The sequence below is a fragment of the Rhipicephalus microplus genome, chromosome X (genome assembly GCF_043290135.1).
Source record: "Rhipicephalus microplus isolate Deutch F79 chromosome X, USDA_Rmic, whole genome shotgun sequence".
NCBI classification, from domain to species: domain Eukaryota; kingdom Metazoa; phylum Arthropoda; class Arachnida; order Ixodida; family Ixodidae; genus Rhipicephalus; species Rhipicephalus microplus.
The window spans coordinates 134,126,516-134,154,106 of record NC_134710.1 but is presented as its reverse complement, the minus strand read 5'-3'; the positions used below and the strand labels follow the sequence as shown (position 1 = coordinate 134,154,106).

General features: G+C 43.3%; 1 protein-coding gene across 5 annotated transcripts in view; it reads left to right on the top strand.

Annotated features, from left to right (window-relative positions):
- Positions 1-27,591, top strand: part of LOC119176510 (uncharacterized) — a 133,386-nt gene that overhangs the window by 16,245 nt on the left and 89,550 nt on the right. For all 5 annotated transcript variants that reach the window (XM_075877769.1, XM_037427831.2, XM_075877766.1 and 2 more), the window contains 2 exons: positions 3,331-3,634; positions 11,377-11,580. In XM_075877769.1, the coding sequence (XP_075733884.1) occupies positions 3,332-3,634; positions 11,377-11,580 (507 nt within the window). In that variant the 5' untranslated portion in view covers position 3,331. The remainder of the gene's footprint in view (positions 1-3,330; positions 3,635-11,376; positions 11,581-27,591) is intronic.

Sequence of the window (27,591 nt, the reverse complement as noted above, 5' to 3'; positions counted from 1 at the left end):
TTATTTTTGTTCCTGCATTCTGCAGGCAACTTCTTTAGCGATTCTTTGGGCAGTATATGATACCGCTCAAAGCATTATACTGGGTGCAGGTCGGGGTTTACTGGAGCTTTTGCAGAAAAACAGAGGTTTTATTTCCACCGCCGTCGTCTTTAGCACTCACTTCTGTTAAGTCACTGTCGTCACTGTCTGGTGGAGGCACATAATTCTCTTCCTCACTAAAGTCATTCTTGCTTTTGCTAAAAGCATCATCGTGAAATGCACGTGGTGAAAATGTGGGCATGCTTTTCAGCAAACCGTGCGGGAGTGGGTAAACGTTAGGCTCCGTGCTCCTGGTGTAAAAAAAAAGTAAACCAAACCTCAACTAATAAAGCTCAGTTATTCTTCAACAGATATTGCTTCAGTATTTAAGCTTCAGTGTTTAAAAAATGCGGGTGACTTGCAGTTAGAAAACCACAACATTTAAACCGCGAACACCCTTGTCAGAGAATTCCTGACATCGATCTGCTACGGCCTAGTTGCGTTCTCGGGCACTGCCTGACTACGGACCACAAAGGCTTAATGCAACAGAAGCATAAGCCACTCTTTGCATGTAGCGGAGCTTACTTTACACACAGGAGTAGTACATGTTATAGGAGGTCTTAGTATGGTAAACCAGACCTGTTAAAGTCCTTCTTAGATGATGACATGGCACGAATGGTGTAGCACGATTACGTTTCCTCTGTGCATCTGGTCTTCCTGGCTTTTGCTGCTTTTGTACAGTTCCGCACTTGCTGTGCCGGCATGCCTTGCATGACTCGCACTTTGTGCGCCCTTAACCCCATGGCTTCCACGCTCACTGCGACCGTTCTTGCCTGGTATTCCACGGAAACACTTTCGCGGTCCACTGGCAGCATGGGTTGGTGCATATAAATCACAAAAAAATCTTCAAAATATTCTGTTAGCAATCATCACTGCATCGACTGCTTGAAAACTATTTTCATATGTATAAAACTTTGAAGCGCACAGGCATGTAAGGAGCAACATGGTATTTTTCGCATTCCCATCGGCTGTTGGACTTTTCCCTATGTGTCTTTCAAACTAAGCACAGCCTTGAAGAATGATATCTTAGTTTGTTCAGCAGGATCTGACGAGAAAAATAAGCCCACTTGGTGGCTTGTAGGCACATTCGTGAAGCCATGACAGGTGGGAAGTTGCACGTCGCCATGTGTCGAAAAAACTGCGAACGCGCAGCCTTCACCGCTAAAAGTACACGTACACACACACACACACTTACAAACAGCTCGAACAACGAACAACTATGTCTGTCTAATGGAGAACATACAGTGGAACCCCGATTATACGCCTTTCAGGGGACCAAGCAAAACCATCGTATAAACCAGGTGTCATATGATCGAAAAAATAAGATTATGGGCAATGACACTCAGCCTTGCCCAAGAAATGGGTACAGATCACCTGAATAAGCCCATGGCACGACCTCATGCCTCTGCAAGGAAGGCAGATTAAATTATTCATGCCAGTGGCAGCTAATGGCAGCATTACTTAGTTGAAGGAGGTGTGAACGAATCTTTATTCTCAACCTTAAAAAGTTGAATCTAATATGCATCCTTCTAGTGATAAATAGAGTCCGAAAATTGTCTGCACGGGAAAATAAAACCGAAACCATGTTGCGAACAGCCTCCCGATAGAAGAGTCAAACACAGTGTCATCATTATCACATAATGGTGATGGACCACAATTTTGCATAGAATGCCTTCGGGCTCGACTGAGCTGTGTGCGATGTAATTTGTTGGCTTGTGAAGCACAATTAGTGGTGTTTCGCTGTTATTATGAACATTGACGTCAAGTGAAAGTAATTTTGCATGGTGAAAACAGCTGAGTTGCCCCTTTATGCGTGTGCAAGCTGTGACTGGGAGCGCGACCAAGGCAGGAGATCAGCTGTACATCAACCAGGAAAAGCTTCTACGGATCAAATACATGAAAATATCAGCCTTTGGGTCAGCTGAAGCTACTTTGTGTGGATAGAGCTTGACTAGGTAACGACGCTAAATACATACGCATGCGATTGAGGCATATGTAGAAGCGCATGAACTCCAGTAGAATAAATTTTTCATTCTAAGACATACTATCTCACTCTCTGCTTCTGCAATCATCAACGTAGGGGTACGCAAGTTTATATTTTGTACTCGGTGAATATCTGGTGGAGTCCCCCCCACGTAAACTGTAGGGCTGGCTAGCTGCTCCCTTTCGGCTGTTGGCGATCACATGTTCTTTCACTGAAACTGTCATCACAACTCTCCTTCACTGCTCGCATGGCATCATCTCTCCGTACTTCTTCCTAGAACGACTGACTGCATTACATCATATAGGGCTCAGTGTTTTTGAAGTTTTTGAAATTTGAAGTTCTTTGTTTTATTTTCTGGCAGAAATTCAGTATTTGTTAGAGTTTATTTTTTTTAATAAATCCCCACTTCTGTAAAATTCTGAGTTTAATTTTACATCATTTTCAATACACGAATATTTTGATTCATTGAAATGATATCTAAACATGAAGACATCTTGGAGAAGTCGTGCAACACTTTTCCAAGTAGCCATGGAATGAATTCAGTAAAGTATCTTAGTGCCGCACGAACTTATCGCCCCCATTTTTTTTAGTATCCGTCCTGTACGAGCGGAGTTACAAAGATAATCAAAACTTAACATGTCTTCTCTGGCCAACCAAACTACACCTCAACATAGTAACTGCTTCCTTCTTTGTGTGGACCAATGAAGTACTGTTGCTGTTGCTATATTGGATTGTGCTAGGGCTCGAGACTCTTTGACATAACTCATCTGCTTAAAGCACAGTAAAGGCTTGGGGAAAGGGTGAGCTCCTTCGGGCACATTGGTGTGAGAAGAAGCGCATTTGTGCATGGCCGCGGCTTCGCTCGATGTGGAATAATGACTCGATTCTAGGTGTTCCCAAGTGTTGCGCGTGAATCCCTAGAGCGTGCTAGCTGTTGGCAGTCTTCTTCTCCATAGCGGCTGAAGGAGTGCATTTTTTGCACCTTTTGATTCTTATTTTTCGGGGCACGTGCTCTGACGAGACTAGCCATTGTCACCGGGATTTTGTGCTGTCATTTGAAGGTGGCAGCACAGTAGGTTAAGCACTTGCTTGTGACAGTGGGGAATTAGCGAATGTGAGGCTCTGCCAAATTTTTCACACACACTTTATGTGTGTGAGCCGACTTATATTCTCCTGTGAGAGGAGGTTTTTAGATACTGAGGAGCAGGAGATCTGCAATGGATGCAAAAACAAAGTGAATTGTCTTCTATGTCTGTCTTTGCTTACAGAATGAACCAAACTTACTTGCCACATGGTGCGATGGAGATTCAAGATCATGAGATTGAAAGCCTTATGGAGGATGGCATCTTGGCAGACACCTCGACACTCCTCACTGAGGCATCATCTGGAGAAAGTGCGATGGCTGCCTTACCAGTGGTCAACTTGAGCATTCCTTTTCTGAGCAATACGCAAGGCATCATGATTGGGGCCACTCAGGATGGATCTGGAACATTGGTACTGGATGCTTCACAACTGTCCCTGCTTAGCTCCAGTGGTGTCTTTGCAGATGGTGTCCTCCAACTGTCTGTCCAGGTAAGTGTCATACAATTTTTATCAGTATCGTTCGACACAAAATTCATATTCAAGGAAAATTGTATGGTGCTGGATGACTGCTGGTGAACTTCTCTTGATCTATTTTACATTCATGGCCAGCTCTTTGGCCTCGTGAGTACAACATTAGTGATGTAGCATCAGTGGCCACAGTTGTGGCAGACAGTAGCTTGAATTTGACTTAGCATTGGCTGCAAATCTTAAGGCGAAATCATATTGCCTCGTTATTTCTAAGCGCGATGTGCACATGACGTCACTGACGTGGTGGAAGCTGTTGAGGACGAGGAGAAGATGCAACACTTGCGCATTAGAATTGAATACATTAGCTGCATTGTCACTCATACTTGTCAATCAGCTCACTGGTGAAATAGTAATTGTTATGTGTGATTAGCTCATGTCTTACATGAAAATCGGGATTTTGTGCTGTGGCTGCACCGCAAAGGAAGTTGCTAGCTATTGCAAAATTGTTGAGCTGCTATCTCGTATTTTGGTGACATTCCTAAGCAACTTAAGTAATCATGGAGATCTAACAGGCATACATTGGGACAAATATTTGAGATATTCCAAGCATCCATCATGCGTCCACGAATGTACATGTGCAAGAGAGAGAGAGAAAACTTTATTAAAAAGTCAGTTAATTGTTCAGGCAAAGGTAACGAATTTGTACATTTACTCAACATTCTTTTAGGACAGCAGACACAAACATTGACAGGCCCTTCAATGGATATATATATATATATATATATATATATATATATATATATATATATATATATATATATATATATATATATATATATCATGTGTTTGTGTGTACGTAGCTAGTACATATTCAATAAACCTTGCATGTGTACAAGAGTCCACTAAGTGCGGGGTTGCTGTTCCTTACTGCAGTAATCTCTGCCGAGAACAGTGGTGGGCTTGTACCGTGTTTTTCTGTGTTTTTGTCAACAAAAAGTCATTCTGCGTAACTTCACATGTTGCTGCTGATGTCCACATGGGCTCACTTGAAAAAAAAAAAAAAAATTATCGGAGACCGGCTCAACGTAGGTTCGACGCGACGTGAACGCCCTCATTTTTCATGTTCGTTCTCTCACTGCGCGCCTCTGGTCAAGCAAGTTTCAGGACAATAGGTATAATGGCGCGCGTTTTTTTCCAACACTTCGAGAGGGGCACAACACGTCGAGGAATCTGAGCAACTGCGGTGCACTGCTTGTTGAAAAACGTGGAGGTTGGCGCTTTCATATGAAAGCTTGCCTACATGATCACTGCTATGACGCGCTCGATCCTCATTTTTGTCTTAGTTTACATGAAAAAACAAGTGATATGCAGAGCCATGTAGCGTTTTGTGCTTCTTTTTGTTGAGCCAGGAAAAAGCAAACACATTGTACTAGACACAGCATTGACAACTCGGAAAGTTTTAAACTTTCCTCATTGAGTGATAGCATGAGTATACAGTGCTCCGTGCCCAGTTGTATATTAATCTAGCCGAATATTTGCGTGTCACTGCAGCATTTTCTTAAAAATTAAAAAAAATTTATAGTATCATGCTGTTATTTTAGATAGTTGTTACCTATGCATATGCAGACCCATATATATTTACATTGCATTCTAATTTTACAACAATGATTAACAAAGCATGTATTTTTGGTATGTCGCTATAAGGACAGCCAGTCAATGTTTAAAACCGAATGTTCGATTGCACATCCAGTTTGAACGCCAAGAAAACAGTCACACGAGACATGGATTTTCACAGTATGTCCATTGGCTATCCATGTCGGATATCCATACGACTGTACATTGGTATTTTTTTTTTATTCGACCTAGTTTTTTTTATTCGACCTAGTTTGTGAAAACAATTGTTTAAACATACATACCTCTAGGAAAATTATTTATTGAGAAGGGACTGTTTTCTTATTGTTTTCTGTGATTGAAATTTTATTACCACCATCTTGGGCACAAGCAATACGACGAAAAGCAGAGGATAGACAAACACAAGCCCACAAAAACATTGTGCATGTGTTTGTCTACCTTCTTCGCTGTTCGCTGCCCTGCGTGTTTGTAAAATATCAGCAGTTCTGGAGAAGAGCACCGAGCTGAGCAGGAACAGAGGCACAAACAGCACTAGACATTGGACGGCTAAATATCTTTAGTGATGTTCTCTCAGTGTCATCAGCACACTGTCTATTGCTTTCTCCATGTCCAGTGTCTGAGCTGTTTCTTCTTATCTGGAACGTACAATTCTAGAATGCTACCAACCTGCTCTAAGCTTGGGTAGGTTTTTTTAAAAGTTGGTGGAATAAATTCTTGTTTGTTCTGGTAGTTTTTGTAGCAGCATTGGTTGTTTTGGGGCTTGACTGTATGTCATTTCAAGTGGCATATGATGGGCACTTGCACCTGAACGTTTGCCTCATGTTGGGGTGAATATTTGTTTGCTTTTCATGGACTGAGGTGTTACAGGTTCACACCAGCAGCTGTTTTTGATGGCATTGTTTGCTCTTGCCAGTGTATGGCTCGGCAACCTTTAACTTTAAGAAAACTAAAATGTTTGCACAGAAATGTAAGGAAGATTCTTTCAGTAGAATGGAGAGTTGGGATAGTAGGAATGTTTGCATGATTGACGCGGTGCTAGCACACTACAGTGCTCATCCTCTGCACTTTGTATTCCTTTCATCTTTGTTGCGCTGCATCAATCATGTGGTATGTGCATCATGTTGGTAGGTGTGCATCTGCACTGCCGTTTTTGTATTCCTTGTAGCACGCACTTTGCTGGCTGACTAACCTGAAAGCCCATCTGGCCGTTTGGCACGCTGTAGCCTTGGGCATCAACAGTCTGATATGACAGTAATTCATAAATCGGGGAAGTGGCATACTGGCACAGACTGGATCTTGTGGTCGCTCGCCAAGCCTGCTGCTATCAATGATGGCTCTATGGGCGCCACGCCGTATTCTTGGGAGTCATCAACACGGCCACTATTTCACAAGAGCAGCACGGTGACCCAGAACTGCTTGCACTCATCGACTTCTTAGAAGGACGACGTGAAGACATGCCGCGAAAGGGATCACCGCCTTTTTGTTTAAGGAATGACGTTCTATACAAGAACTTTTCTTCGACCAGCAGCGCGTACATGTTCGTCATACCTGCATCACTGCGAAAGGAAATTCTGGAAGTTCTCAGGCCCAGCGGTAGTGGGACAGCTCACCGTAGACCAGCTGTGTACAATTCGCAAAGACATGGACTTATAGACGTTCTTCATGGTAATGCAGGTTTTTTTTCTGAAAGATGTATTTACGGTACAGCACCCCTTCATTGCAGGGGAATGACTTTTGCAGGGAGGAGTTACATGCGGACTAATACATTCATTTGTTCATTCTAAATGCTTAAAAATTTTTAATAAATTTGAATTGAAGTGAATTTGAGTACATTGATATTTGTTATAATATTCGAAGTGCTTGAATATTCATACAAGCCTAGAAAATACTCTTGAAACAATGTGCTGTAACACTATAACTGCCCTCAAATACGAAAAATATTTCTTTTGGGGGCCCTCAAAATCGTATAATTACTCCTTTAAATTGGTATACCAAAACATAGTGCCCACATTATTTGAATACATAATAATAAATGCAGTTTTTGTGCAGACTGTCTTGTGCAAACAATTTTTTGTGTGAACAGGAAAGAAAAGTCAGCCCGTGACTGGTTAATTGCATAATTAGTTTAATAGACTCTCATTAAGAGAAACTCAAAGGAACCACAATCATTTGTTCATCTTGTCAGGAGTTCGTATTATCAGAAGGACCCCCCAAAACCAAATGCTAACGTGTCAAGTATGCCCAAATATGTTGCTTGAAAATATTGATTAATTGATTGATTGGTCGATCAATCGATTCATAAGTAAGGTTTAACTTCCCACTACCACTATATGTTGCTTGAAAATATTGAATAAAGTATACTTATAATGGGGCAGCAAAGGAACCTGAAAAAGCATTTATTTGGCTCAGCTTGATAAAAACTATGCTTTCAAGTAGAGTGTTAGGACTAATCTAACGAGTACTCGATTTTGCAAGTTCACAATAAATATGCTCATGAATAAATTGCTACCGCATTTTAACTATAAGACTGTAGCATGACCCTATTTTGATCATTAGAAAAAGATAGAAAGGGAAAAAGAAGCACAATTATTCTTCAAAGAGTGGAAAATTTATTCTTCTGGTTGTTCACCTTCCGAAAAGCTGTTTTACTGACTTTGCTATCACTTTTGAATACGCCTCTGTTGCATACTGCTACCTTGAAAAAGTCACTATACACCAAGTTGCTTATGAAAGCGTGCAAGCTTTTTTTTTTTTTTTTTGAGGTTTGGATATTTTCTTATTTTCAGCCCGCAGTAACTTTTCCTGAACAACGTGCAGCTGAAGATCTCCATTTACATGACTCACGATCACAAACCTTGGGCACGCAAAAATGACACTATGCAACTGCATTTAGCGTGCAAAATTACCTTCCTTTGTCGTGCACTTTCATAATAAAAATGACGCATCACAATTTGCTGCATTTCACTGTGAACAGATGATGCGCACTGGCCCTATGTAAAAAAATGCAAACTGACCACAGCATGTGTTCAGGCGCCATTGTGTGACGGCGATGACAATGCATCTGACTCCTCTGATGGGAGTGCTGAAGCCGCATATGCGGTGTCTGTTTCATGTGATTATAATGTACAGAAAATTTTTATTCCTGGTTCCACTTTCATTTGGCTTTTCTTTTTGCCCCCTTTCCTTGCATTTTTTCTACTAGCAATGCTCTTGTGTTCTGTTCTCCACAGTACTCCTGTTGGGGAACTCAAGAATGCGAGGAGAATACGAAAGGATGAAGGTTTTTTGTTGCTTTCTTTGCGGCTTAAACCACCCCTTTCTCCACTAACAGGCTAGGAATGAGGGAGATACCAGTTTTGTGTTGACCTTTCTTTTCCACTTATCTCTCTTTATCCCTTCACGTGGAAATCTGCTTACGATTTGCTTCGAGTCTTTGCACCAAGAAAAATGTTTTTCTTGATCTTGCTTTCTCTTGTTTGCCTGAATGCAAACTATCAAGACTATAATGTTTGTTGCGCAGAATCCCCATCATTGTTGGTTGCTACAAGAGTTCATCTTAACAGAAGAGGCTTGTTATGCGGTTCGTCTTAAGCTGATTTTTTTTTTTTTTTGCATTGAGTCTATGAGAAACCAAACAAACAGTCCCGTGTTGTTCGTCTTAACAGGAGTTTACTGTAATAAGTACTTGTTATTATTGAGGTGTTACTTCTTAGTGGCATGGTAAAGACTGGCTACTAGGTGTACAGCTCTGCATGGGCCTTAGTCTATCAACCATGGCTGAATTTGAGCCAACTTATATCGAAGGGCCTAAGTGAGACTTTTGAGCACGCACTAACGCCATGCATTGCATAGCCCAAATCATTTTGTTGCTAACCGAAGTGACACATGAAAAGAAAGAGCTGGTTCACATTAGCACAGAAAACCCAAAAACAAGTTAAACAAGTTAAGCTCTAGTTTTTTAATTTCCAAATAAGCCATGTTTCTGTGTACGTAAAAATTAATTGACCGAAAATTCAGTCTTCAGGCTATTTCTCTGATCTTTACATGGCATGGAAAATTGCCAGTGTATGGTGAAAGCAATTTATAGTGCAGTTAGGTGCATATACTAAGAGCTGAGGACCTTTTTGAAGGCAGAGAGCTTGGATCATCTCCCGTTTTTACACCAAAAACATGTAGGTTATATCGTTTTGCTAGCCTTTACAATGGTCCATTCTTATGAAATCATATTTTGGAACAGTTTTCATGTTACTGTACATTATTTCAAGTGTATTTCCTTTTTTATAAAAGAAAAGGGGAAATTTTTTTAAAGAGGTATAGCTTGAATCATTGTGTGTGAGAGCTTCATTATACTTATATTCTACATGATGATTGCATTTTCATATTGCAGTTATGATTTGAACAATCTACATATTGTCGCGAGAGGAAACGAAAGGCAGGAACTCAAGTGGAGGACTGTTTACTCAGCCACAGCTGCCACTCACTTCTTCGCTCTCGTCTTCTGCCACACTGTGTTGGTGGCAGAAGACAAGAGCGAAAAAGTGAATGGCAGCTGTGGCTATATTGTCTGCTCTTTCTTGCTGCTCTATTTTATAATTTTAAGCTTTATTGTCTTTCTCATGCCAATTATTCGGAAGCCTCTTTTAAAAATTTGTTGGAATCATTCATCTCTTCAATGTTAAGGATGGACAAAAGCATTGAAAAGAATGGCCATGGTTTGCTTGTATTTGCTTTTTCATGATAATTGTACACATTGTTTAAAACAATATTTCTTTTTGCTACAATGTATTGTCAGTGCACTTTTAACATGATGACTTTTTATGTAGTACATGGGCATCATTTTATTCGTATTCTCAGGTATTTGATACCATTGCTGGGAACCAAACTCATGCCCTAGAGCCCGGCACCACAACTGCATAACTGCCAAGTTACCACAGTGGATAAAACTACATTTCAGTGCATGCACACAATATTTTTTGTCTGTTTGCCTTCTACATAGGACAAGGCATGTAAAATAATTATCAAAAACAGATTTCCTCCACCGTGCTCTGGTAGAGGCTGGTTGTACACAGACAGGCTTTGGTTAAGCTTATTAGGTAATTCCCAGGACTGTGCAGGGCTGGAGTTTAAGGCCTAGGCTGAGCTTGGCCCTGTACATCAAGGCTGAGTCCAGGCTCTGTCTTGAGCCTGGGCTTAATAAAGTGCAACTGGGCTGAAAAATTTGGGCCCTGCATTGCTCTCTCTGAATGAAGCAGAAGTAATGTCATCTTATATTTTTTTATGCCGACCAATAATATGTGTTGTGGTAGGCTTGTACGAATGTTCCAGTGAATTTTGATATATTCGAATTTGCTTAAATTCAAATTCATATTATGGGAAATTTGCAAATATTCGAAACAAACTAATAATTGTCCATTAATATGCATGTACTCCCCTCTTCGTAAAGTGGTTTCGCTGCAGGGGAGGGGTGCTATACACTGTGTGTACACCTTTCCAGGAAAAGTTTGCGCTGTCGCAAAGTTTTTTTAATGTTGCATGAACCTCTTACCTTCATATCAATTCTTCTTTTTTTTAATTACCTTCATATCAATTCTTCTTTTTTTTTTAATATAAAAGCTTGTTATAGCGGCTTGCATTCTTAAAGTATATTATATTTTAAAATGTTAGATATTTTGCTGGTTATCACTTGCAATCTAATGAAGTCAAATTCTGCTACTATTTAAAGTTACTTCGGCCTCCTTGGAACCAATAAGAGTGACATTTGCACGTCTTGTTTCAATAAAAAAAATATTGCACATGGCAGTTGGATCATGACAAATATGCTCATTTTTCTTTATAATATGTGATACATACTATTGGAATTCGATTCTAAATATATTTGAATCAAATCACTATTCGCTTTGAATCTAAAATTTGCTATTACCTCAACCCTAGTTATCAGGCATGTCTGAAAGTATGCCCATTGGAAATATGAAACAATGGAGATTTCTTTTTTCGAATGCACGTTGGTAGAAGAGCAACTGGGATTTGAACCTGGCCTGTCTTTTATGGTTACTAATACTGAGGCAACAGGCTCACTTTGATGCACATATTTTTTTTTTTCTGGTCTTAAGCAAAGTTTGTTTTTTCCTTAGGGCAATGATGGAACTGAGCAAGTTGTGCTGCTCCAACCTCAAGATATGGCTGGCCTGGAAAATAGTGGTACAGCACCTCTGATGGAGTTGAGCACAAATGTGCCTGCAGGCATGCCACTGGTCACACTGCCCGATGTAGATGCTGCTAAAAAATTGCCACTAGCTATCCCCAATTTTGATGAGATTGGGCCTCCTTTTGGCAAGGTATGTTACATCTAAAGTGTAGCTATTGTACTTAATTAAAAATATGAATGTCTGCATAACACCTGAACATATGATTCCAGCTAGTACATATCTCTAAAGCATATTGGCATGGTAATAGAATCATACATTATAATCTATGGATTAATTTATTCTTCAGTTTAATATGTCTAGTGGTTTGTGAGCTTAAAAATTTCCAATAATGAGTGAAATGCTGTGCTACAGTATTTAATTTAGCATTAATATATATAGTCAACATTCAATAATCCAAATAGTTGATAAATACTTGGCTTCATGAGCTTTACGTGTTCAAAAATCAACTTGAACAGTGATGCGATAGTTTGCCAATTGCACCAAAGTGCATTAAGACTTGCTACATTCTCCTACATCCTGCTACATTTTTGCCAAAAACTAGAGGTTTGCAAATATTCGACTTTTGAGTACTTTTAAAATAGTATTTGCTATTCGATGTGATTTACACTGGATTTTTAATATATATATTATTGGAACTTTCACAAGACAAATAGAGTCACGAACCACTTAACAGTGGCCCCTTCGAATTTTTTTATATGCTTCACCCCGTCACATTTTATATTGCAACAAAGCTGCCTTTCAGGCTGTGCTACGGTTGCAAACATATTGTCTCAAGAAAACACTGGATTCAACATGGAGATGCACTGTGCCACTACAGTTGCCCCATAATATTCTTAATGTTTTGCTGCATCACAATTTAGTATTCTGTCAAAGCTATATTTAAGGATCCCTTCAGCTGTAAATGGATAAACTCACAAAAGTGCCCGTTCGGACCTAAACAGCAGACGTTGGGGCTTTAATTATTACTATTCAGATGACAAAGTCCAAAAAAAAAAATTTGACTAAGATTTTCAGCATCTGTAAATTTCAGATCATTTTATTGATGTCTACAGAGCAAATTAACAACTTGCAATTCAGAGGGAGCACGCCCTTGTCTGCCAAGTCAGTTAGGCCTCCACAGAAGTTGGAGCGGTAATTTTTTCACGTACTGTTTTTTTTTTTTTTTGCGAAAAGCAAAAGGCCAAGCCCGCGAGAGTGTAGGAAATGCAGTGAAAAGCGTGAGTGAATTCTGAGAAATTAATTGCAGCATACTTTTAAAAGCTAGTTTCGGTTCCTACTGTACCCTGACATCACAATATCGTATAAGCAGTGCCACCAGGCAGTACACACAAGTTTTCATAATCTATCTTCGTCTGCGCATCGCTTCTTCGATCGGCTGTTTCGTCTGCTGTGCACTGCACGTGTGGCAACTGTTGCATCTTCCACAATAGACGAACCGTACAACTGCACGGTGTAAATAGACAATCAAGAAAGCAATGTGCTAGCTGCCATTTTTTGGTCTTTGGTGCTTGACATCATCAAAACTCGCGAAACTGCTGTGTAAAGTCACCAGGATTAGTACTGTAGCTGTACATCAAGTTAGTGTCGGATGTCGGTAGATGTGCCGCAAGAAAATTGACTTTATTACCAAAATAAAATATCGTATTAGTATTTTCTGAGTGTCACACTTGCACAGATTCGTCTCTGTATACAGGAGATTTGCTTGCCAGAGTAAACTCGCCTCCGAAAAAAGGTGTCGGTACTCCTTAAAAGAGGAGAGAGGTGGAGGATATAGCGGCTCTTTTCTTATCATGTAAAGTGTTGGGACACCATATTGGTTGCAGAAAATCATGTAAATAACTACAATTTGGTCTCTGTATTGCCTCATCCTCAATAAAACAACTAGAGAACACATTCCCTCCAGTACTTTGCCAACCTCGTCAAAAGAAGCTCTTCCATGTTCCTATCTCATAAGAATGTGCTTAGGGATCCTCCGCAAACATTTCTTCTGAAGTTCCACTTCGAAGTATTCGATAATTATTGAACAACTATTGAAAAAATATTTGATTCAATTTGCACAGGAAAATTTTGCTATTCGCACAGCTCTACCAAAAGCCCATAATTTGCGCTGAGCATGCGCCAAGCCGTCATTCTGCAGTGTTTTCGGCGAAGAAATATGGTTGATCCCTCTACTAGGAATTAGTATAACATGAAAGTGAAACATGCCTTCACAGAGGTAGTCGGGCGTTTTTTTGTGCATCATTTTGCCACAAGGGCAAAGGAATGAATGCTGCAGCAACAAATTGCAAAATCACACAAAGAAGGACAACCAGCTCGAAACTTGCAGCGCACAGCTCAAGCAGAAAGCACGCACAAAACGAGCATACACAAGATGTGCAGCTTGACACTTCAAGCATGCTATTCAAACAGAAAGAAAGACCCATGAAACCAACTCCCAAGTATATACAGGACAAGCTCGAGCAGCTGTCACAGTTCTTACTTCTTCGTGTGTGAGCAGCATGCTCCTTTCATAGACGTGGCTGTGGCAGCAAGCGAAGTCACCTTTGTGCTTCTCGAATAGCGAGTCTGATAAGCCTGCGTGCAGAAGAGACCACGCTCTGTGGCACTGATTAAAACGCTTCAAGCGACAACCTTGAGAGCGCGCCCAACTCGACACCTTTGCGCCATCTAGCTTGTGATGACAAAAACATGCTGAATTCACAAAGCTCTGAGGACTGTGAAACAGTATATGGTGTATATAAATGGCTTTCCTTTAGCACTCTCGTCACCATACGTTTTGGGGTGTAGCGGCTAGCGCCGCGTGCTGTAGCTGAAGAGATTGCTGGTTTGACGCCCCACGACAGATTTTTTTCTTCTTGTTTTTTTTTTTCACAAGCTGTTAAAATATATTTTACAGCATCATATTCGTGATGGAAATATGCTATCAGAGTCATGATGAACCCTGGCATAAAACACTTTCGTGTTAAAAGAAGACTGAACATGCTTGTAAATCATATTTAAGGTACCACTGTAATTTTGAGTGGTCGTTGTAGCATACTGATGTGTATTATGTACTTGAAGTAGTTGCCAGGCATAACCATACGAAACAATTCAGGCTGACCCGTACTGCACACTTAAAGTTTTATACTACTGCTAGTTCATACTGCATTATATTATTAAGCTCAATAAAATAGCTTCCAACTGTTGTGGACCAAGCTACACTGAGCAGTACATGTATGTGCTTGAATAGACCATATTGTGTAGTTGTTTCACAAAATTATATTGTACTATTTGTTGTGATATACTATCATAAAAGTTCATGCAGGGTGCTTAATTTACAAGTTGTGTCTTTTTATTAATCACCAAACTTTATCAACAATACCACTTGCTGCAGTGGACTGTGGGATTTACTGAAAAAGCATGCCTTCCCACCATTTCAGTACGTCAGTACTGTTTTAAAACTTGCCCAAGTTACTCAATTGATTGATATATGGGATTTAATGTCCCAAAACCACCATATGTTTATGAGAGAGCCGTAGTAGAGGGCTTCAGAAATTTCAACCGCCTGGGGTTCTTTAATGCACCTAAACCTGAGCACACGGGCCTACGACATTTCCGCCTCCATTGAAAATGCAGCCGCCGCAGCTGAGATTCGATCCTGCGAGCTGCAGTGCCATCCTGATTATATCAATGGAAATTGCACCAAACTGCACCAAAGTCCAATTTGGGAGCGTCTATCACCGGCAATAGCCACACTGGCACGTCAATACACAGCATCTTGTTCTCAGTGGCACCAAAGTCACATCGCGTACCTATTTATTATGCTGAATAAACAGTGGTTGCGCATGCGTCCTCAAATCCACGATGATATGTTTGGTGCCGACGCAACTCTGTTGAGCAAGTCCGCTTAACTGCAAAACGCACTTTCCACAGGGGCTCATGACGCCTAGTCCAATCGGTAGCGTGAAACTGTGGTGGCGGTTTATCGGCGGACGTCATTCGTTCCAGGAACATTGCCGATAGCTCGTTTGAAGAGTTGTCCGGCATGTAATAAAGCAATTTTCAAAAGCAACTGCATGCGTGCCGCCAGCATGTCTGTCATGTCTATTTCTGAACAGTGCAATCTCATTTTTTATGCTTCGCGTTTGCAGAAGAACATGTGAATGGTGGGAACGCATTGACACTTTTCCTCTAATATACTTTATCCGTGGATCATCATGTAGAAGAGCTTTTTCATAATTCTTTCCACTAGCAAATCCGCGTTTATAATCACCGTGGCGGTAAAAGCCCCTAGGAAACTCTGCCCTTTTGAACTCCAGGTTCCTAGGGTCCGAATATTGCGTGCTTTCTTTTATAAAGTCATCTAATTAATAAAAGCCTGCCTCGTGGTCATAGCAGCTGTAATTCGGTTTTAATATGCACAGCTTGCGGTAGTGGGGCCATCGCTGGTGGTTCTGGTGTCGGTAAGCCTGTGAAGCAGCTACACCTTTTTACATGTTACATTGCTAAGAAACTTACGCTTTCAGCAATGAATGCGATACCAACCAATTGTATTGTTATACCAAATAATAAGTCTTGACATCATCCGTGGGATGCGTTAGCGGCAGGGTTGCCATTTCCAAGGTCCGCTTACTTGCCGCACTCGCAAGAACTTGCTGCACATGCGGTGTTTGACATCCGTGATTTGGGTGCATAGAGACTCCCAGGACACCTCTTGCACGCCGATGCACGTGCAGATGGAATCAGATTTGTCTAGAGCGCCCAGCCGGCGGCTCCAGCTGACGTTTTCTTCAGAAATATGCAAAGAGAGATGCCGTAATGATACCACAAATGGTCATACTGCGTGTTAGGTCCTTGTGCTATAATGAAAGCATCAACCGAAGCTTGTGGCTAACATGAGATAGAAGCCGCGACCAACAACAGTTTCAACAGGCACACACTCTGCTACTCTAGACCAGTGTGATTCTACCTGTACATCACGAATGGCACATATCAATGAACCTCCAAAATGGCACAACAATGGTGTGGCTGCCTTGCGATCTAGACTCAGTGCATACCTCTATATGGCCACTCTAAAAAGTGAAGCACTATTTGCACAGTCTGTTCGTGTTGAGAGTACAAGGTAGAAGGGTATATCAGCCGTAAATAGCGTGTGCGCCAGTGATCAAACCCTTAAAGTGGAAGTTCATAACAACGCCTCCCCCCTCTCTCATGTTATTAGCTCCTTCCTGCTCCTTGGACATGGGCGGTGGGTTTCTCTCTGTTTGAGTAACAATCGATGGGAGGCCTAGCACATGGGGTGATGTTATTGCATCCGACCTCAATACAAAAAAGATTGGTCGGCTCCTTTTATCCCTGCTTTAGCCATGTTCGTCGACCCCGTTCGCATGCTTTTACCCGCATGTAAAACACACGATGCGCCAGGGGATGTTATCGATTGTGACATTACACAAAACATGACGGAGAGTGGCGTAGCCGGAAGGGGGGGGGGGGGGGGCACATTAGGAACATGCTTTTCCGCCTCTGAAATATTTTTTGCCGTGGCATATATAGCGAACAGGGACCTTTTGCCCCCCTCCCTTCAGATCAAGGTGCAACTCCTTTACAAAATTTTTAAAATTTCTGTCTACACCCCTGGTGACGGCAAAAACTAGTCGGAAAGGTTCATATAATTGCTATCCCATTAAAAAACAAAATGGCTCTTGCCTTCGAGTCATCTTGGTACCCTGTGAGGTTTTTTTTTATGCACTGCTTTCTAGTGGATAAGGTATGGAGTTTTTGTAGTATAGACAAAATGCCCTAGCCTCATAAAATATTGCTTCAAAAAAAAAAAGAAAAGAAGTTTGTTAAATTGTGTACTTTGAGCAAAGATTTAAGTGCCGGAAGAGGTTGGCTTTCCGTGGCTAGCTGAATGATGTCATGTTACGCTCAGCAGTCTAATCGGATGTGAAGAAAAGGAACCTTTCTTCATTGTTGAAGTCATCTTAGGGAAATACAGTTAGCACTGTCTGAGTTTCTAGCATTGTATGTCACAGTTTTTGTCTTCCATAACGGCTGATAATCACATAGGTGTATTTATATTGTTATTTCATGAAGTAGAATTTTATTCAACCAGTATTCTGTTTATGTGCTACAAAAATAATCACTAAACAAGTTTTCCCAGAATGCTCAAGAGCATGAAGCTTTTATTTTTGCATCATCAACTGAAATAGAGTGCTCCTAAGATGTCTGCCTCCATAAGATTTGCAGTGAATCGAAATATTTTGATTGAAACAAAAGCCCCAAAATGATTATTCATGCCCTTAAGTGTAAACACAACTTGCTTCTCCTCCAGGATGTGAGGTCAGCTGCTCCAGATTGCTCCAAGATGTAAAATTTTTTTGCTTCTCTAAAGTGCTCCAAAATGAAAATTTGGCTGCTCCAAAGTGCTCCAAAATGAAAATTTTGCTGTTGCAAAAATTGCTCCAGATCAGAATATCTCGCAAGCATCACTGCTTATGTGGCCAAATCTGTGACTCAGGTCGGCCAGACATGCAGAGGAAGCATCCAGAGTCAGAGGAACATCTTCATGTATATAACAGAACAGCAGACATAGGACTATACACGGAGACACAAGGAAATAATTATGTATGCTATAGTGATTATATTGTGAATGGCATCTAGGGGCTACTGTCACAAAAACCTTGGTTTGTTTTTTTAACAGTGAAGCTGTTCAGCAAATCGTTCCTTGTTCACCCCGTACGAAAAAACCATTATCACCATTAATGGGTATTCATCAGAGAAATGAGGTAAATCTCACCACTCTCTGATCCACTAAAAATGAAGAAGGCAACACCTATAAGAAAACTTTCATCATCATAAATTAGGTAAATCCCACTGCACACAACTTCCACGAAATAGGAAGAATGTAACAGCCCTGCAAATGGCTGTGAAGCGATAGTGGTGAGCCGAAGACCCCGCTTATGTACGAGAGAATACTATGGAACTAGAGAAGCAACAGTGGCTGTGAGAACAACCCGAAGCTATAGAAGACTTACGCCAGCGACGATTTGCCCGTGTTGTGACTTTGATTTTCAGTGGTGTTAGGTGCACCTCTCTGTCTGAGATAAAACGTAGAAGCAATCTAGCATCACTTAGCTAAAGCCTAGCAATGACCTAGAAGCAACCTAGAAGCATCTTGCATCACTGAGCTAAAGCCTGAAAACAACCTACGAATAACTGTCCAGTTTTGTTTTTTTAAGGCTTGCATGTCTTATTACAAGCTTCGCCAATTTTTCTGCGATATAGGTATGTTGCTAGGGGCCCATTACTTGTTGCAGTGCACACTTATAATCAATTGCAGTCTGTTTGTTGCCAACTAGTCTCAATTTTGGTTTTGAAGGACTCGGAGATTTACAATCCACCAGGTGCAACTATTGCCATCTAGCGTGTGAAAAGACATGCAGAACTGTTATGAACTTCCATGCTTTCTGCACTCTCTGCTGGCATTGCCTTTCGTGGGGGCTACTTCATCATTGCGATAACCATCATTGTCGTCTGGTGGCAATGACTTTCTTGCAGCTTCCACACATTTCTGCACGTTTGGTGTTGGCACAGACTCGCAAGAATGCATGCGCTGGATAAGATCAATGGCAACTATGACATCATCATGCTAGCTATGCCATCTCGAAGTTTGGCCACAGTAGTGACGTTTTGGAAGTTGGAAGTCACCTTCAGGTCACCTAAGATGTCAATGCCGGGAACTGGACCATATTGCACTGCACCCTGCATGCATATTGCCGCGACATCTTGCTTGCATTCAAATAACGCGCCCATCACCGCGCGCACAGAACGCACATGCGCACCGTCTTGTGTTGCACAGAGACAATGATGGCACGAGCACCCAGCTGGACCTGGCTGATGTGCGCCACGCGCTCGGGACTTCTGATGAAAAAGGAAAAAGAAGGCAGCTGAAGGGCATCTTTGGTGTGCGACTGATGCATAGTTCTACGACCATAGTCACTTTGACTTGTGGGCACAGGTTTGCCCTATTAATAAATACGTTTTATTATACCCCCGAGACCTTCAACATCGCTGCGTTTCTGGTGGAGGTGCTGGGTAATGAATCGAAGCCCTACGAATGCAAGACAGCGTTGCCCCGACCACCAGACAGTCGATCCTGTGGAGCTGACACCTGTGCATCAGAGGACCAGTCGCCGTCTTTGAGGTGACTGACCAGAATTCAGTCCAATTCACTTCACGCCGAGGGGAACTCAGTCAATGGACGCCACCAGCATGACAAACCAGGTAACACCGGCACACGTGGTGATCAGTCAGCCTCACCAGCTACCAGTATTTCATGGCGACTTGATGAAGACGTAGAAGATTGGCTGAATCTCTTTGAGAGAGTGTCAAGTTTGAACGATTGGGACGAGAGAGAGAAGCTCCGCTGCATATATTTTGCTTTGGAGGACTTTGCAAAGACGTGGTATGAGAACCATGAAACCTCCTTTACAACCTGCGATGAATTTCGGCGACAAGCTCTAGCTACTTATGCCTGCACGGATCTTAAAGAAAAGGCGCAGGCTGCGCTTGAAACCAGAAACCAACTCACCAACGAAAGTGTCGCAATGTCCATCGAGGACATTATCCGCCTGTTCAAGCACGCTGATTTCCATATGACTGAAGATAAGAAGCTGCACCACCTCATGCGTGGGGTGAAGCAAGAGCTATTCGCTGTTCTCGTCCGCAACCCACCACGAACAGTTGCGGAGTTTCATACGGAACCGGCAGCCATCGAGAAAATGCTAGAACAGCAGGCTCGACAGTACAATCGGGACATAAACTACGCACTTGCCAATGTCTTGTCTGGAGGTCAGCGAAGTGACATGGATGCCCTGCGAGAACTCATCAGATACGGGATTAGGGAAGAGCTCAGCAAGTTGGAAGCACCTCACACTACAGAACACTGTCTGTCGTCGACGTAGTACGAGATGAACTGAGGCAGATCATATGCGAGCCGGAGCGTGAGCCACAGCCGATCCAATGTATCCCAACGTACTCTAGAATACTCAGACAACCCACGGCGCACAGCTATGCAGCAGTTGCGATGGCCGCTCCTTAACCACAGATGGTACGCATCGCACCTCGTCCACTGGAACCGATGGCTACCTACCTGCCACAAGCCCGTAGTGTAGCTCGCTACGTGGATCAAAGGCCCTGGAAAAGTGACATCTGGCGTGACAACGAGCGCAGGCCTTTGTGTTTCCATTGCGGGGAAGCAGGTCACCTGTATAGGTTCTGCCCTTACCGTCAGGCAGGATTAAGGGGCTTTCTGTTGTACGCACTATGCCCTCGAAACGGTGAACGACCAGCGGAGATCGAAGAGTACCTGTTCACGCGCCAGAGCCCACTCACTCTAGGCCAACATTAGCCAAGGTCGGCGTCGCCCAGGCGTTACCGATCACCCAGCCCACGTGCTTCTTCCGCGCGGCCTGAGCACCGTTCTTGAAGCCCACACCCGGAAAACTGAAGAAAGCGATCTGTGCAGGTGAGGCTACTGATAACTACAGTTGCGAAGATCCTCCATCACGGTTTCAAGGTGCGATACTTTGTTTGCAGAGGATAAGCGCAGCAGTGAGAAGACTACTTCAGATTTGCGGTTAAAAATAGACGGATACGAGCTGAATGCTTTAGTTGACACCGGCGCTGATTATTCGGTAAGGAGTTACAAATTGGCAAAGAAACTGAAAAAGGTTGTGACAAAATGGAGTGGGGCACAGATACGCACGGCAGGTGGCCACACTATTACGCCGCTTGGAAGATGCACCGCAATGTTCTAAATAAGAGGCTTTAGTTACGTTGCTGACATCATCGTACTGCCGGACTGTTCAAGGGAGTTTATACTAGGAATGGATTTTTTGCAAGCCAATGAAGCCACAATTAATCTGCGCAGATCTAGTGTAATGTTTTCGACCGAACAAGCTATGTCGGTAGAGGAATTGGAAAAGCGACGTCTTACTGCTCTACGCGTTGCTGATGATGACATCACAGTGCCACCACGCTGTAGTGTATTGGTGCTTGTCGAAAATAAGGCATTTTGTGACCATGAAGAAATAGCGGATGGAAATGTAGAGCTCTATTTAAACAAAAGAATTTGCGTGGTGAGGGGTCTTGTTCACTTAACGAAGGGCCGCTCAGTTGTCCACCTTACGAATTTCGGAAATGGATCGCTCAAGGTATGGCTCAACATCGCTCAAGGTATGGCTACCGCCTATTTCCACGAGTTCTGCATGGCGGCCGAACTATGTAGCTTAGCGACAACGCCGAGCACAAGAGACCTGCAACATCGACGCATCAGTTCATGTCAACCATAGGCTCCCAGAATGTCAAAAGAAATGATTGTTTGCCCTTATAAAAGAATTTTCGGACAGCTTTTTAACCTTCTCTAAGGTGCGACACATGGCTATTGCAAAACACAGGATTATAACAGAATAAGACACGAGACCGATTTGCCAGCACCCTAATCGAGTATTACAAAAGGAAAGAGACGTCATCAAGAAACAAGTGGAGGAGATGCTTTCAGATGACGTGATCCAGCCCTCGAGCAGTCCATGGGCGTCTGCCGTAGTGCTTGTTAAAAAGAAAGATAACACCCTCCGATTCTGTGTAGACTATCGGAAACTGGACAGCGATACCAAACGGGTTGTATACCCTCTGCCACGTATCGATGATACACTCGATCGACCACGGAGTGCAAAATACTTCTCCTCCCGTGATCTCAAGAGCGGATATTGGCAAATTGAGGTGGATGAGCGTGACCGTGAAAAGGCGGCATTCATAATTCCAGACAGCCTCTACGAATTTAAAGCGCTTTCATTCGGCCTCTGCACAGCCCCAGCGACGTTTCAGAGAATGATGGACGCTGTTCTTGCGGGACTGAAATGGCAGTTCTGCTTGGTGTACTTGGATGACGTCGTATTTTCTGCTACATTTGACCAACATATACAGCGACTCCGCACAGTATTAGAAGCCATTCGTTCAGCAGACTTGACCATCAAGCCAGAAAAATGCCACTTCGGTTTTGAAGAGCTGCGGTTCCTCGGACACGTCGTCAGCTCTGAAGGCGTTCGTCCAGATCCCGAAAAGACAGCTGCTATCGCGAAGTTCCCGACACCCAGATACAAGAAGTCAGTACGTCGCTTCCTGGGTTTATGCGCATACTATCGGCGATTTGTGGAAAATTTTTCGAACATTGCTGAACCACTTACTAATCTAACAAAAGACGACGTGCCTTTTATGTGGGAAAGTGAACAACAGGAAGCATTTGATGAGTTAAAAACATGCCTGCAAGCCTCTCCAATCCTCGCCCACTTCGATGAGACTGCCGAAACTGAAGTTCACACCGATTCGAGTAACGTCGGCCACGGAGCCATTCTAGTCCAGCGGCAAAATGGCCAAGAAAAAGTGCTAGCATAAGCCAGCCGCAAGCTTTTGAAAGCTGAGACAAACTGCTCTGCAACCGAAAAAGAGTGTCTCGCGGTCATCTGGGCCATAAGTAAATTCCGACCATACCTCTATGATGGACCATTCCGAGCAGTCGGTGACCACCATTGATTGTGTTGGCTGGCGAATCTTAAGGATTCCTCTGGCCGACTAGCAAGATGGTGCCTTAGGCTACGAGAGTACGATATTACCGTGGTGTACAAATCTGGGAAAAAGCACTACGATGCCAACTGCCTGTCACGCGCACCAGTGGAGACAAGCGAGCCGGAGGAAGAAGACTTCCCGTTTCTAGGCATCGTCCAGGCATCAAAAATCGCTCAACAACAAGAAAATGACCGCTATTTGCTGCCGCTTATACAGCATCTTCAAGGACTCAACGTTAAAGTCCTGCGCACTTTATCCAGATGACTCCCTTCGTTCTGTCTTCGAGAAGGGGTGCTTTACAAGAGGAACTTCAAGCCCAATGGTGAAAAGTTTCTACTGGTTGTACATGCACCTTTACGAGACGAGATTCTGCACGCATGTCATGATGAGCCAACATCTGGACATATGGGTGTCAGCCGTACATTCGCCAGAATTCATCTAAAATACTACTGGCCTAAACTGTTAGCATCAGTTCAGCACTATGTGAAAACTTGCCGTGAGTGTCAACGATGCAAAACTCCATCCAAGAAACCTGCAGGCCTCCTCCAGCCAATATAACCGCCGGATGCCCCATTCCAACAAGTCGGTTTGGATCTCCTAGGCCCATTTCCGACATCGACTGCACGCAAGAAGTGGATGGTCGTAGCCACGGACTATCTTGCTCGTTACGCTGAGACTGACTCTCTGTATAGAGCAACTGCTCTTGAAGTTGCCAAGTGTTTCATCAACAACATAGTCCTCAGGCATGGTGCACCCAGCGTCGTAATTACAGATCGTGGCACAGCTTTTACTGCAGACCTAATGAAATGTCTGATGCAAATGACCCATACAGACCAGAGAAGAACTACAGCATACCATCCTCACAAATGGCCTAACGGAGCGCCTGAACAGAACTCTGACTGATGTGCTTTCAATGTATGTCGACGTCGAACATAAACTGTGGGATGAAATATTGCCCTACATCACGTTCGCATATAATACAGCCGTTCAAAAAACAATGCGAGTGACACCATTTGAACTTGTATTCGGCCGAACAGTCACCACTCCACTGGATGCCAATGTACCACTGAATGATAAAAGCAGCAATCCACCCGACCTAGATGACTTCTTGCAAAGAGTCGAGGAAGCACGACATATGGCGAGATACAGAATACGCCGCCAACTGCGCATCGATTCCTACTGGTACAATCAACATCGTACCGAAGCGCATTATAAGCCCGGTGACAAAGTATGGATATGGATCTCAGTGCGTCGCAGTGGACTTTCTGAAAAACTTCTTAGCCGATACTTCGGGCCTTTACAAAGTACTTCATCGTGTAAGCGATGTAGCGTACCAAGTGGAATCCGCTGTACACGGGAGCTCAAAACGCCGCAACCCTACAGAGGTCGTACATGTAGTTTGGGTGAAGCCTTATTATGAAAGATCATCGAAAAACCAGTGACGCCTACCAGGAATCTATTCATTGCCTGACGCATGCCGACGATGCCTATGAGGAGGGGGATTATGCCGCGACATCTTGCCTGCATTCAAACAACACGCCCATCACCGCGCGCACAGGGGCACACATGCGCGCGGTCTTGTGTTGCGCAGAGACGATAATGGTACGAGCACTCAGCTGGACCTGGCTGATGTGCGCCACGTGCACGGGACTTCTGATGAAAAGGGAAGAAGAAGACAGCTGAAGGATATCTTTGATGTGCTACTGATGCGTAGTTCTACGACCATAGTCACTTTGAGCTGTGGGCACACGTTCACTCTTTTAATAAATACGTTTCATTATACCCCCGGGTCCTTCAACATCGCTACAATATTTTAAAGTGGTGGACTGTGCTTTTCGTTCCCTCAAGTCCTCTCGCCCGTTCTCGCTGGAGCTCCGCTCGGGTCGTCGCATACAACCCCCTGCCATGGCGGCCCAAGAAAACCCTGGCCCATCCAACGTCGCCGTCTTACTGCAGCCACCGCCACCCGCTCCACCCACTAACACTCGCCTGCGTGATCCACCTGTGTTTTCCGGTCTCCGAGGCGATGATGTCGAAGACTGGATCAAGAACTACGACCTCGTCAGCGATTTGAACAGGTGGGACAATCCACACAAGTTGCGCAGCGTCCCATTTTACTTGTCCGATGTTGCGAAAACTTGGTTCTGGAACCACCACCCGGATCTTCCCGACTGGGAAACTTTCGAGCAGCAAATTCGTCAGGTATTTAGTGCCCCTGCAGTTCGCACTGAGGCAGCAAAGAAGAAACTCGCTCAACGCACGCAGCTGCCGGGTGAATCTTACACCTCTTATATTGAGGATGTCCTTGCACTGTGCAAGCGCGTTAACACAGGCATGTCTCAAAACGACCAAATACGCCACATTATTAAAGGCATTAACACCGTCGCCTTTAACGCCCTCGCCACGCAAAATCCTGCCACCACCCAGGACGTGATAACCATCTGTCAGCGACTTGACGAGCTTCAGTCTCTTCGCCTTTGTTACGATGCCACCGACGTTCGTTTGCCTGCACCCCTCGACTTGCGTGCGTTTATTCGCGACATCGTTCGTGAAGAGCTGCACGGGCGCTGCTCTTCCTGTGCTGCAGAAGTTACTTTACCTCCTGAAAAAGATAGCTTGTGAGGAACCGGTTTATTCGGCCAGGCTCGAGCTCAATCACGCTGTTGATGATATTCTTAGATGAAGAAGATGTACAGGTGATGATAATTACAAAGAGAATAAAGAGTCATTCGCTTGTCGCGCTCACAATACTTATAAATTTTCTGCCAAGCTATGTCCACTGCTGATATTTTGTAGCTTATATCTGCATGTTCACAAGAATTTTGTGTCTGTACTCCTTGTTTTTCAGCACTTGCAAATCACTGCAGTAGTTCATACTGGTGCCTCAGTTATGTTTGTGTCACTTAGGCAAGTTCCAACCACTCATCTTTCAGGGCGAGATTAGTAGTTGAGTCACACTAGCTCATGGGCTTTGTTCAGTGAACGCTAGGAGCTAGAGTGTGTTCACTTAGTGCAAGAAACTGAAACTTCTTCAAATCTGTCAGATCATTGCTGAGCTTGGCGGGCCTAAGGAAAAGAATACCGGGGAGGAAACCAGGCTTGTCAGCAATGGCACCAAGACCGTTCCCAGCAATAAAGCCAATAAAAGTGCCAAGCACAATGCCAAGTGTATCACAGTGCCAGCAGCAGGAACAGCTGCCAGCACCGGTGGGGCGATGCTCTGTCTCAGCCTAGCAGGAACTAGTCGAGGCCTGAATTAGCAGGGCAGGTTCATGATGTCGGGGCGTGGCTCGCCATTCGATCTACCAATGTCTTTGATGCTCACCGCAATGTCATGTCACCTGAGCCCTTCACTAGAGACCCGCGCACCAGTCACGCGTACCAACCATGCACACAACCTCACTCTTTCCACCCCGCGCATCGGTCACAATTAAGTGCCACACATTTAAGTAATCTTCTTACTATAACTTATTAACAGAGAAGGATGACAGGATGGCTGTAGCACTCTTTGAATTGGCCATTGCAGCTGACTTACAATCACAAACACATCATAGCCCACTGTGGCCTGCATCTTTTTTGCAGCTCTCATGCAGCGCTTGCCCCACACCAGAAAAAGATCACTTGCATTTACATATATTGATTTGCACTTACAAAAGGCAGTGGCCCACCAGAAGAACCATCATTACCAGCTGTTGTGATTATTTGCAGGCTAAAATAGTTGACTTGTACTGAAAGTTCATATAATTGTTTTTAACTGTATTTTGGCTTAATATTTTTGGACCGCAAGAACTTGCTACTGATTAATTATAAAGAAGGAATAAGAATCAAGTCACCATTGTTATTATTAATATTTACTTGATTTTATTGCAATTTGCCAAGCAGGAGAAAACAGAAGGTAGCCGTTTAATGTGTATCTTTATCTCATTGAATTTCCTGCTGCTTTATCTAGTCCAAGGGTTGGCAACTTGCTGCCCGCATAGGAATATTATACGGCCCCTGGCATGGTGTCAAACTGCCCTTCCTCCTTTCCCTTGCCACTTCGTATCCGAAGGCTGACATGACAGTTGTGACCTAAAAATGTGGGTTTCGCTTTCGGCCTATGTTTTATTTCAACTTTGTGACATGCGTACTGGACATGAACATGATTTCTAATACAGTTTTACAAATCAGGCCAATTTGGCAAACTTTTATGTTTTGCCTGCAAATGATGCTCTCCCTCCTGCAAATACTCTTCCCCCCCCCCTCCCCCGCTCTCAATTTGCCACAATGCCTTCGGCTGTGTCGGCTTTGTGCAGCCTGGCCCTCCGTCTCGAAAGGTTGCTCACCCTTGATCAAGTCGATCATGCGCTGCAAGCAAGCTGTGAAGTGTTCCCACCTAAATTATAATTCTATGCCATAACAGGAACATACAGAATGATTTTGCACAGCATAGGACATGCTTTGCTTATTTCAAACATGATAGAAATTTGTGAGCAGCTTTTTTAGTGTTCACTTTCCAGCTTGCTTGTGAGCTTAAAAACAGGTACCTCTAAC